Source organism: Triticum urartu, chromosome 7A, assembly GCF_056163025.1.
Source record: "Triticum urartu cultivar PI428250 chromosome 7A, HENAU_Tu73, whole genome shotgun sequence".
Lineage (NCBI taxonomy): Eukaryota > Viridiplantae > Streptophyta > Magnoliopsida > Poales > Poaceae > Triticum > Triticum urartu.
Window position 1 is genome coordinate 14,444,451 of NC_141879.1, and position 12,602 is coordinate 14,457,052.

Below are 12,602 nucleotides of genomic sequence, written 5' to 3' on the forward strand. Positions count from 1 at the left end.
AGTAATGGGGTAATTCTCTTCTTCTTAACGAAATGCAGGAATCCCCTGCCCCTCTTGAGGTGTTCTTAAAGAAAAAACAAGAGTGAGCGTCGACTCTAGAGTGGCAAGAACATGCGCCCATGCAGCAGGCAGATACACACTATAATCAGAGTTTGCAAACCACAAATAGCCGAACTGATGGATCGAGAGCAAGAAAGAAATATACATGTTACGCGCCGCCGCCTATTCCATTCCAGCGTATGAATCGGACCAATGGTATGATTTGTACGTGTGCTACTCAAGGCCCGAAGGAGTGGGGCACAAAACAACCTTTTTGCAGCACGGAAAAAATTGACTAACCACAAATAGTGACATGTCAAATTCAACCGAACAGCATCAACCCACAAAAAATAGCACTTGGAAAAGAAAATGAAGGGCCAAAAACATGACTGACCCCAAATGAGAAATTGCGCGACTTACGATTAGCTAAAATGATAAGATAGATAGATAGATAGATAAGATAGATAAGATAGATAGATAGATAGATAGAAATAGAATAGATATCTTAAGCAAAGAAGAGACAGAGTACACATTATTAGCGACATAGGATAGGAGTATAATTGACCGCTTTCTCCCGCTGTGGCTAGTGTAGACCACATGCAGAAGCCTAGCAGAGAGAATTTATTTATGTAAATTAAGCAGTAATAATATAGCTAATAAAGGAGCGCCCAGAGAAGAAGACTGGTCATTATCATGAGCGGCACCTTCGCCGGCGCTGGGGCACCCGCTGCCGTCTCGAACGTCTCGAACGTCAGCGTGCCACCGCCATCACTGTGGATGTCGTAGGCCATGGTCCTGCCTGCCTGGAGCAGGCTGCCCAGGACCGAGCCCGGCCAGCCGTGGGGCGACGGCAGTATGGTGAGGCACGTGCTCCCGTGGCCCAAATCTTGGAAGTAGTTCTCCACGTTGAGCTCCATCGCCGCGTCAGCGCCGTCGAACACAAGTGCGATCGTTGGAACCTTGGCGTTCGCAAAGTGCTCCGTGAGGAAGCACAGGTCCCAGTCGTGCGAGGAGACGTTCACCGGAGCCACACCCTCGGACTGGATCCTCCTCACCAGCTCCTGCCTCAGCACCCTGTACGCGTCCTCGACGAGGAAGGTGAGGGCAAACCTGGTGCTGAGATACACACCACCGGAACGCTGGACGTCAAAGGTCTCAGCCGAGATGGCGGCCAGGAGCTTGCCGTCGACCTGCACGCCGGTGAGATTAACGTAGTACCAGTAAGGGTTTTGGGCTTTTGTGGCCGCCACCAGCGGCGTGCTGCTGCTGCTTCCCGTAGTCGTGGTCTGCACTGCCGTGGCATTGTCGGCGGCGCCTCCCCAGCTCCAGCTGACGAAGCTCTTGCCGCCGTCGTGCTCGGGGGGCGCGATGAAGTAGGCGAAGCTGGAGATGTTGAGCTGCGACACGAGGGAGAGGGGCCCCCTGCTGAAGCCGGCGTAGCCGGAGACGCCGCTGATCTCCGGCAACGTGATGTTGAGGTTGCAGCCAAACACCACGCCCGGGACGTCTGTACGCCCCGGTCCCGTGATGTTCCCGAAGCTGAACGTCTCGGTGGCGAGGAAGCCGGACATATGGCTCATTCTGTACCTGCAGAGGTCGTGTCCGGCGCAGTCGTGGTCTCTCATGCGCTGGCAAGTCTGGGTGGCGCAGCCGACCTCGGCGAAGGATTTGGAGTGTTCGGGCAGGAACGTGGGCGTCTGCGTCGGCGGCGAGAGGATGTGGCACGAGGGGCAGGGATCGCAGTGCGCCCAGACGAGGTCGCTGGTGATGTCCATCATGAGGGGGAGGGTCTGCGGCGAGGTCCCGACGGAGAGGTCGAGGATGAAGGGGCTGTAGCTGTCCGCCGCCGCGCTGCCCGTCTGCTGGCCGTCCTTGCGCTGGCCCTGCTGCGCCCTCAGTCCCATGTAATCCTTGACGGGCTTGTTGATTGTCGTACTCCTACGGAGCTCTTTGGTGATGAATTTGCCGGTCTTGGTAACCGGTCCGATGGCGGCCGACAAGACAGGCGCGGGAGCCAGAGGAAGAAGGAGAAGAAGAAGAAGAAGAAATGGAGTCGGAGCCATTGCTGCCCTCACTCCGACGACTCTGCACTGTATGTATTTACACTGACTAGATACACCTATTTATAGTATGTAATATAGTGGCTAGCTAGCTAGTGGACATCGCCCGGGTATAAAAACCTCAGCGTTTGCTAGCTCGTGCCGGTCGTTCTAAAAACCATCGTTGTTCATATCGTTGTTATGCAAGACTGATATATTAAGATATTGGGTGTAATTGGTATCTTCTTCGCATTAACATATCCTCCAAAGAATTGCAGGTTGGGAAGGCAATGGCAAGTGTTTTGTGTGAGACACAAGTGTACTCTCACTGAAGACTGGATCTTTGGAGTTTCAAAATTGACGCCTTGCTATGCTAGCTATCAGTAAACACAAACACATTTCCTACGTTACCCTGGACATAAAGGATAATAATTTGTCTTACAAAACATGTATATGGCAAAATTTAGATTTTAATCTCTGGTGCGGCGACACTGTACCCCAATATCAGATATCAGGTCCGAGGTTTAGCTTTGGGTCTCCTCCTCTCAATGGAAGCGGGCATTTTGTACAAACCACGAGATACACCAGTGATATGATTTGGTCAATCTTAAACTCTGCGACCCGGCCGGATCTTGACTACACTCTTTGTCATGGGAGTGTACACCAGATAATGAAGCGAGGTCATTGGGCAATGACAACATTGGTGACGCATGCTTGACAGCCAGCCAACATAATAAAATAAACCATATGTATCCAAATTAACTATGCATTGCGCCTTGTGGACATTGAAATGTGCACACCGAGAATATATATATAAGAGCAAATACAATAAAAGCGACATAAGCAGACTAAAAGGATTAAAATAGTATTTTTATATCTTTGCTTAGTTGAAGGGAGAAGATGAGGAAGAAGAGAAGCAGGTAGCTAGCTACAGTATGAGGCTTAAGACACTTTGTCAGATTGTAAGTAGTACATATTTGAAAATGGGAAAAGCTTGGGAACAACCGGCTGATCCGGCACAGGGTGTCCGTCGCCTCTAGCGCGTGATGCGTATCCTATGTGTGGCTAACGCACCGCACTATTCGATCTGCATCTTGTAATTTTTCTGCAACATCATCTGTGTTGCAAAAGTTATTTCCGCAACAACACCTATGTTACAGAAAAAAGAGAGAAGCAAAAAACTTTCTGCAACAAGATCTCTGTTGCAAACAAAATTATGCAACAAGACATATATTAAAAAAAAATCTATAGAACAGCCTTCATTCCAAATATTTTTGCAACAAGACTTATGTTGCAAAAAGAAACTTGCAACACGACTTCTGTTGCAAAAAGTGAGGACAACGCTTAGCCACATGTTACGCTGACCTGACGGCTCGCAACCCGATGGATTTTGTAAAAGGATCCGTCTATCGACGTGCGTCCCTTTAAAAATTACTATTATACTTGCCAGTTATTAGGCTCTAGTTCACATGACAATTTTTTATAGTCGATTGTTGGTTGTATTATTAACCACGCTCTAACAGCAACTCCAACGGGGCAACCCATTTCGTCTGTCGCCGTCTGTCTGGGTCGCTGCGGACATTTGTGACGGCCCAACGCGTCAACCCATTCTCAAATGGTGTCCGCTTCGCGTCCGCGCGTACCCATTTCCAGCCGAAATTTGGGCCTGAAATGCGTCGGCACGGACGCGAAGCGAATGCCTCGCGCACCTTCTCGGTGTCCAGCGCGTCCCCACAAGACGGTCGCCCAACTACCGTGGTCAGCTTTCTTAACGACGACCGCCCACCACGGGCCCACGCGTCAGCAACATCGGTCGGCCCTTTTTAATCCGGTGTGCGGTGGGGCGCCATCCTCAGCCGGTTTCAGACGCCCCCATCCCCATCTCGCAACCCCTTTGCTCCCCCACCGGCGACAAAACGTAGCAAACCCTAGCGACCGCAATGGGCCCCTTCTACGGCAAGGGAGGAAAGGGCAAGGGCCCCGCCATCCGCCCCCCACCCCCCGCGCTTCCCTCTCTCCCCCGTCGTCTTACCGCTGGTCAAGGCAGCAGATCGTCGTCCCAGTGCACCAGGCGAAATGGCACTGGGAGCACCGCGTCCCTCTCCCTACCCCGATGTCACGCTGCCGCACGACTGGCACTTGGATCCGAAGAGAATCCTAGTGCCGACGGTGCCACGATCGGCGAGGGCGCACACGAAGGAGGTACGGTGCTGGAGGCAGTTGCTGATGCTAGAGCGGGGCCGCGACCCAGCCTACGACATCGACTGCCCTGCTTGATAGCGGTGGTTCGCCTTCGAGCACGAGGAGGCGAGGAGGCGCGGCATCCGCGACGTCTCGCATGGCTCCCCGCTGCCGCCCCTCGTCGTGTGCGAGGAGGACAAGGTGGTGAAGGCCGCCTACCAGGCGGCGCTGGAAGTTGTCCTCCGAGTGAGGAGGATGAGAGGCACAGGGAGGAGGTGGGGGAGAGGGCGTACGAGGCGTGCATGGCGGAAGCCATGGCGCTGTCCGCGGCCGGCGACTGCGTCGTGCCGCAATTGGCCCCGCCGTCCCCAGCCAAGGCCGTACCGGAGCCAACCCCCATGGAGCGCTACTCCTGGACCGGGGTAGTGCGCGAGTGGGTCAGCGCGCCACCAGTCTGGATGCAGCGACGGAGGCGCAATATGGGGGCCTACGTCGAACAATGGCGCCACCGTAGGCTGGCCCAGGAGCGTCGCGAGGGCGAGTACCTCGAGCAGAGGCACTACAAGAAATATATCAACTTATGACCTTCTATCAGTGACCCTCGAAGAATTGGTCATAAATTTATGACCATTTTAGACCAATTGGTCAAAAGCTGTTCAGGGGGCTCCAAACCCTAAACCATTGCGACCATTTTGGTCAGAAAGGTCGTAATTTCCTTACACGAAATGGTCACAAAGCAAACAGTGCTAGTCCGCTGCCTTATTTCTAGTTGTTAATGACCAATATAGATGGTCATAGCCTTGTAGATTGTGGTGGTTGTGATGACTAGGCGCCATCTCATCAGTTTTGCCTATGTGTCATGTCCATGTGGCAATTTTTGCCCTAGGTTGTGAAGCAACCTATATTTCTATCATTCCCAAAATTCCCAAAAAAATCTCATAAATTCTTTGGGGCATATCTTCATCAAATATGTAAAAATCCTTCCTTGCCTAGTTCAAAACTAATTCAACAATATTCATTTTCCTATTCTGTTCACAACAACACTTTATGAAGGAAGTGCTATTTATATATTCTTGATTGCCCTCGGAATTTTTGGGCACTCTTTCCTATCCAAATTATTACTGCATGACAAAATTCAGCTCCATTTGCCTAGCAAATCTTCCTCGGCAAATTTCCAAAGTTTTTGTCCACCTAGAAGCATTGTGAAGGAAGTACCTTTTTTATATCTCTAAATGACATGAAATTTATACAGTTCCTTCATGTGCGCAAATTATCAACCTCCTCTAAATTGCAGCTCAGTCAAATCATCTATGTGAGCCCAGGTTCAATTTATATTTTATGGCCAAATTGGCACAATGCAAAGCAAGTGTTATATAGACCCCTCCTATTACCCTCAAACTTTTCGGGCACTCTTCCATACCCAAATCATTGCCACATGATAATATTCAGCTCAATTTTCCTAGTAAATCTTTCTCGGGAAATTTTCAAAGTTTCTACCTCGAGAGAAGCTTTGTGAAGTAAGTACTAGCTATGCTTACCCAAATGATCTGAAAATTTACCAGAGCATGACCATACCTAAGTAACTTACCTACACCAATTTTGAGTTTATTTCATTCATCCAATCGCTCTCACTAGTTTTCCCAAGTTTCTGTCCATAGAAGAGCATTGTGAAGGAAGTACTACTTTCGCATGTCCAAATGGTATCAATTTTCTACAATGCTTTCCTATGCCCAAATAACCATCCTCCACAAAATTTCAGCTCACTCCATTCATTATTTTGAGCCCAGCTTCAACATTCATATTTTTGTCCAACGTGGTAGTTTGCAAAGCAAGTACCACCTAGGATCCTCCTTTTGAGCTAAAAATTTGTGAAGACATTCTCCTTAGTATATGATCATCCTCAGCCAAAACTCACGCCCATTGACCATGTGCATTTCCCGTACCGCTAATGAAACACTTGGCTGCTAATTCATGTTTGATCATCCTCGTGAGAATCTTATGTTGTAATTTTCTTCCTAGCACCAACCTGGGGAGTGCCCAACCCACTAGACATGCCTAGGCCGCCCAGAACACATGGCAACATTATGGTCACGCGGTGACCACGCGACGGGCATGTGAGTTTACGCGCTCTACAGTTGGGGCCCTCGGCCACCGCCCAAACCTCGACGTATCGCCAAAAAACCATGTATTTATGATTAAATAGGTCCTTATGTAACTAGAAATGATTTTTGGAAAAAATAAATAGCAAACTATGAGGCAGCTGCAGTTCAAATTTGACCCGCTTCCAACTGAATCGGTGGAAATTTGTCTTTTTCACGAGAGGTGGATCAAAAAACTTTACACCCAACCATTTTGTCAATTGTGCATTAAATATGGCCTAGTATTTTATAAAAATGATTTGGTCCAATTTTGCAACAATTATTTGGTAGTTCCTTCACAAAAAAACCTCCTTTCGGGCACTCGAAAAATGGAAAATGGTTTTTTCGTCCAACGAAAATGAAAACTTCCTTGGGCAACATTGTTTGCCATTCCAATATGCACCCTTGTGCACAATATGAGATCATTTGAACAAACTATGCCATGGATGTGGCCATAAGATTGATCATTTGGCTTGAAAGCCATTGATCTCCACACGTGATAGCTCGTTTGTGAGAACACTTTTTTTGAAATAATTGTCGTATTAAAAGTTTATTATTTTCCCTAGGAACTTGGCCACATATAATGACACAATGCGAAGGTTTCCCAATTTTTTGATTTTTTTTGAATTTTTTATGCCTGTTTCAAAATGCGGTCAAAACGGCGGGAATGACCGTTCCTAGCTAGTGGTTGAATCTTGGAATTTTTTTGGTGTTTCTATGATTAAATAGATACTTACGTACCTAGAAATTATTTTTGGAAAAAATAAAGAGCAAACTACAAGGTAGCTACAGTTCAAATTTGACCCGCTTCCAGCTGAATCGGCGGAAATTTGTCTTTTTCATGAGAGGTGGATCAAAACTTTTTACACCCAACCATTTTGTCAATTGTGCATTAAATATGGCCTAGTATTTTATAAAAATTATTTGGTCCAATTTTACAACAATTATTTGGTAGTTCCTTCACAAAAAAAACCTCCTTTCGGGCACTCGAAAAATGGAAAATGGTTTTTTCGTCCAACAAAAATGAAAACTTCCTTGGGCAACATTGTTTGCCATTTCAATATGCACCCTTGTGCACAATATGATATCATTTGAACAAACTATGCCATGGATGTGGCCATAAGATTGATCATTTGGCTTGAAAGCCATTGATCTCCACACGTGATAGCTCGTTTCTGAGAACACTTTTTTAAAATAATTGCCGTATTACAAGTTTATTATTTTTCCTAGGAACTTGGCCACATATAATGACACAATGCGAAGGTTTCCCAATTTTTTGATTTTTTTTAATTTTTTATGCCCGTTTCAAAATGCGGTCAAAACGGCGGGAATGACCGTTCCTAGCTAGTGGTTGAATCTTGGAATTTTTTTGGTGTTTCTATGATTAAATAGATACTGATGTACCTAGAAATGATTTTAAAAAAAAATAAAGAGCAAACTATGAGGCAGCTGCAGTTCAAATTTAACCCGCTTCCAGCTGAATCGGCGGAATTTGTCTTTTTCACCAAAGGTGGATCAAAACTTTTGACACCCAACCATTTGGTCAATTGTGCATTAAACATGGCCTACTATTTTACAAAATTGATTTGGTCCAATTTTGCAACAATTATTTGGTAGGTCCTTCACAAAAAAACCTCCTTTTGGGCACTCAAAAAATGGAAAATGGTTTTTTCGTCCAAAGAAAATGAAATCTTCCTTAGGCAACATTGTTTGACATTCCAATATGCACCCTTGTGCACAATATGAGATCATTTGAACAAACTATGCCATGGATGTGGCCATAAGATTGATCATTTGGCTTGAAAGCCATTGATCTCCACACGTGATAGCTCGTTTTTGAGAACACTTTTTTAAAATAATTGCCATATTTCAAGTTTGTTATTTTTCCTGGGAACTTGGCCACATATAATGACACAATGCGAAGGTTTCCCAATTTTTTGATTTTTTTGAATTTTTTATGCCCGTTTCAAAATGCGGTCAAAACGGCGGGCTTGAGTGTTCCTAGCTAGTGGTTGAATCTTGAAATTTTTTCGGTGTTTCTCTGATTAATAGATACTTATGTACCTAGAAATGATTTTTGGAGAAAATAAATAGCAAACTATGAGGCAACTACAGTTCAAATTTGACCCGCTTCGAGCTGAATCGGCGGGAATTTGTCTTTTTCACGAGAGGTGGATCAAAAACTTTTTACACCCAAACATTTGGTCAATTGTGCATTAAATATGGCCTAATATTTTATAAAATTTATTTGGTCCAATTTTGCAACAAATATATGGTAGGTCCTTCCCAAAAAAGCCTCGTTTCGGGCACTCGGAAAATGGAAAATGAATTTTCCGTGCAAAAAAATGAAAACTTCCTTAGACAACATTGTTTGCCATTCCAAGATGCACCCTTATGCATAATATTAGATCATTTGAACAAACTATGAGGCAGTTGTAGTTAAAATTTGACCCGCTTCCTAGTGAATCGACGAAAATCCCACCTAGTATGAAAGTACCTCTAGTTATTCGAGGGAATCGTACTTAGACGTTGTCATAAAAAGAGAAGGGAACTTACCACCGGGCGTCGTGGTGCTGCGTTGGAGCTCCCCCGACGCTGTAATGGAGCTTCGCCGGACACCATGGTGCTGCGTTGGAGCTCTTGGCGCGCCGTTGAGAGCCGCAATGGAGCTTCGTGGGGATGTCATCGGTGCTGCGTTGAAGTTTTTTCATGCTCGGTGCTGTCGTGACATATTGATGTGATCGAATGATCACCAATGCGCAGATCAAGCGCCTAGCTAGGCGGATGATTTCTAGACAAAATCATCTGACTGACTCGTATCAGCCATCTATTGTTAATCGATTGCGACCAATTTAGATGGTCATAACGTCATCAAATCATGTACTTCGTTCTGATTGGTCTACGAGCATGCCACGCGGATCAAGCATTAGAGACCGTTGGATACTCCCGGATCCAACGGCCCACACCCTCTCACCCTCTCACCCACCCACCGGGAGCTCCTCTCTCCCCCGCACACCACTCCTTGTCCCGTCCTCTCTCTCCCCCGCGGGCAAACCCTAGCGCTCCCCGATCCAGACTCCTCCCCTCCCGCCGCCGCCAACCACCCCTCCCCCGCCGCCACCCACCTCCACCACCCACCCCTCTCCTCGCCGCCACCCACCTCCACCACACCTGCCCTCCCCACCCCAGATCCTCTCCCCACTCCCAGATCCTCTCCCCACTCCCAGATCCAACTTGCCACCGTAGAACGAGGAGATCGCGGCCAAGATCTTCGGGACGCGGTGGTCGTCGTCGCGGACCGCTCCTCCGCCGACCCGCGGTACCTCAAGGAGTTTGCGCGGCGGTTCGACCCCTCGGGTTGGTCCGGTTCGGGACGGAGGTGGTAAGCATCCGCCGCAGCAGGGACGACGATGCGGGCTGGAGGGTGAGGCTCGCCTGCGCTGGCAGCGAGCTAGAGGAGGAGGTTTGATGCCGTGGTCGTCTGCAGTGGGCACTTCGCCGAGCTGTGTGTGGCCGCCATCACAGGTAATTACCCAGTCCGATCTATCCCCACTGATGGCTAGCACTTGCAGTAGGCAGTTGGCCAGTAGCTATTTCCGATCGATCCGATTCTTTTTGGCATCTTGCAAGGGAGTCTGGATGGGTTGTTAGCAGCAAGGATCCATAGCAGGCAGGGGAAACATTATGATTAGTAGTTGGCCTCATCGATCGGATCTGAGTAGCTGGGCTAGCGACGATTATACTACTATTGTGTTTGGGTGCCTAATTGACTGATTGCCCACCGTTGAAAATTTTGTTTATATATATAAAAATCTTGAAGGTGCCACAAACTGCCAATAATGATGTTTATTATTCTCCAGTGAATGTGAATGAGAATGTATCATTTGTCTAGAGATGGATTCTGTGGAGATAGAGTTCATTAGTTTTTGGTGTATTCGTCTAGAGTTCATTTAGCAAAGTTCAGAAACGCAAACAACATCAGTTCATTAGTTACACTAAGCATTTGCCTGCCTAAGTTGTATTTAGACCAAAATTTGCTAATAGACACCCCCTTCACAGATCTGCTATTTTTTGGCGTGCACATAATATGTATGTCTTAACAGTTTCCAGTAGTTGTGTTCTATTGTTTGATTAAATGAATCAAAACCTGAAGGAGATCTAGATTAACAGTAGAATCACATAGTTGTAATTACCCGAGAAATTTTAACAGAAGCTCACTGTTATGTCCTCCATCGGGCGATCTTGTTTGTTATCGCAGTAGAATTTGGTGTGCTTGAATAAAATGGCGCTCATTTGCATCATTGTATTTCTGCAGAGTTTTAAGAAGAATTCTGGTACGAACGCACTGACCGTATACTTGTACATGTGCAGCTGAGGAACATCATGTGGGCTACTTCCAAGCATGATGTGTACGTGATGTAGAACTATTTTGTGATGCATTGGTCGTCCTTACTCCGCAAAGGAAAAGAAGTGCTCAACGTGGCAGGCCCAAATCAGGTGATCTACCACAGAGCGATGTGATAGTCCTCTATCGTCGGAATTTCGGTCAATCTCTGATCCACTGTGCGACCACACTATGCAGGATATGCAGGGAGGTCGGCCCTTGTCCAGGGGAAGATCAGCACCATGACGGTGAAAGGCAACCTCGGCAGTGCCTTCTAGCAAGATTTCAATCATAATCTGTGCATACTTGTTTATGATATGTGTGTGTGTGTGTGTTAACATCTCCTAATGCTCCTACCAGCTTTCTGACTTTGGCAAATGATTTGACTCCTCTCACCTGGCCTAGGAGCAACACCACTGCTGATGAGAGCAGATCCTTTCCCTCAATAGATTAGCATCATTCCATTCTTACTGTGTAGTAGAATTGGTAGTGATAGAGTGGGTGAATCTATGTGATGTAGAGATACACTAAGATAATGCAAAATTATATATTAGTTCCGCTAATGCTTACCAGTGAATTCAAGTCTCCTTATTTGAAGGTCCAACACTTGTGCATACTGATTTGTGTGCTTTCTGGTTTAGGGAGGAGCTGCATGCTCTGTACCAACTCATCCTTGTCCTGCTTGAGGAGCAGGAGGAGGAGGGGCGCATCTAGCCAGCCACAAAGGGCCTGCTCTGTACGACCACATCATCGGCCTGCTACAGCATCGAGTTCAATATGTCAGGTGACCCTTCCTATCCTGATGATGTCTAGTAGATAGTTTGATGTATACCTGCTGCTGATTGATGCTCTTGTGGTTAGCATTATACTCCTGGAATCATATTCTACTATATCTAGTGTTCTTGTGGTTCTCGAAGATGCATCACAAACATCTAGTGTTCTGATATAAAATTGGTCTCTAAAATATGTTTCTAAAATTGGTCTCTAAAATATTATACTATAGCTGTTGTTGATTGATGCTCTTGTGGTCTCTTGAAGTTGGCTGAATCTGTTGCTTTATCATATATTTGGTCCAACCAGAATCTGTTCTTGAAGTAATCAAATATTATACCCACTAGATAATTGGTCTCTAACCAGAATCTGTTGTTGTTATTGTGTCATCTGCTGATTACTTCTTCTATTAATCGCCTAGTGCTCTTGTTAGTGAGATTCATCTAGTATTTTCTTTGCAAAGCACGGAATGGTTTTGAGTAGTTGATCATTGCTTGATGGAACCTTCATGTCGTTAGCTTGCACTACAGTAACCAGATGCAATCCATTTTTATTAAATGCATTCTGGTTAGGATTTTGTCGTGGCTATTCTGTTTCCTATAGATCTAGATCTGGTCACTACTGAAATTTCATTCTAGGACTTCATCATGTGATTATTAATTATTTTTAACCAATGCTATTCCTAGCATGTGTACACTCTAATCTCTAATGATGTTTGTCTTTGTGTTCAGGAGCTCGAGGTCTACAAAATTTGAAGATCGAAACCATATAGCTCTACTCAGCAAAGAGCCGTCTCTTCTGTTTGATTGTAATAGAATGTAAATATTGCAATATTGTAATAGTAGGCATATCTGGGTTGTAATAACTATGTACAGATTGTAGTAGACTTAGTGTTATTTGACGTACTACATCTGTACTGTTCCGTTTGAAATAATGATTATGTATGTGATTTGAAAACGTGTGGAATGGAAACCTGACTTGTGGGATCCACTTATGAAAATAATCTGAGCATTTTTTAATTTTCTGTCAAGTGGGCCCAATGTGTGAGAA

The 12,602-nt window shown here is 45.9% G+C and overlaps 1 protein-coding gene across 1 annotated transcript; it reads right to left on the minus strand.

The window, feature by feature from the left end:
• Nucleotides 1-692: 692 nt before the first annotated feature.
• LOC125518109 (aspartic proteinase nepenthesin-1-like) lies at nucleotides 693-2,114 on the minus strand. Its single transcript, XM_087537136.1, has one exon. It carries the CDS (start codon nucleotides 2,100-2,102, stop codon nucleotides 693-695), a length of 1,410 nt encoding a protein of 469 aa, XP_087393262.1. The 5' UTR covers nucleotides 2,103-2,114.
• Nucleotides 2,115-12,602: the final 10,488 nt, after the last annotated feature.

Bases quoted from the DNA above. Each gene is read 5' to 3' on its own strand.
- LOC125518109 (XM_087537136.1), bottom strand. From the start codon at position 2,102: ATGGCTCCGACTCCATTTCTTCTTCTTCTTCTTCTCCTTCTTCCTCTG.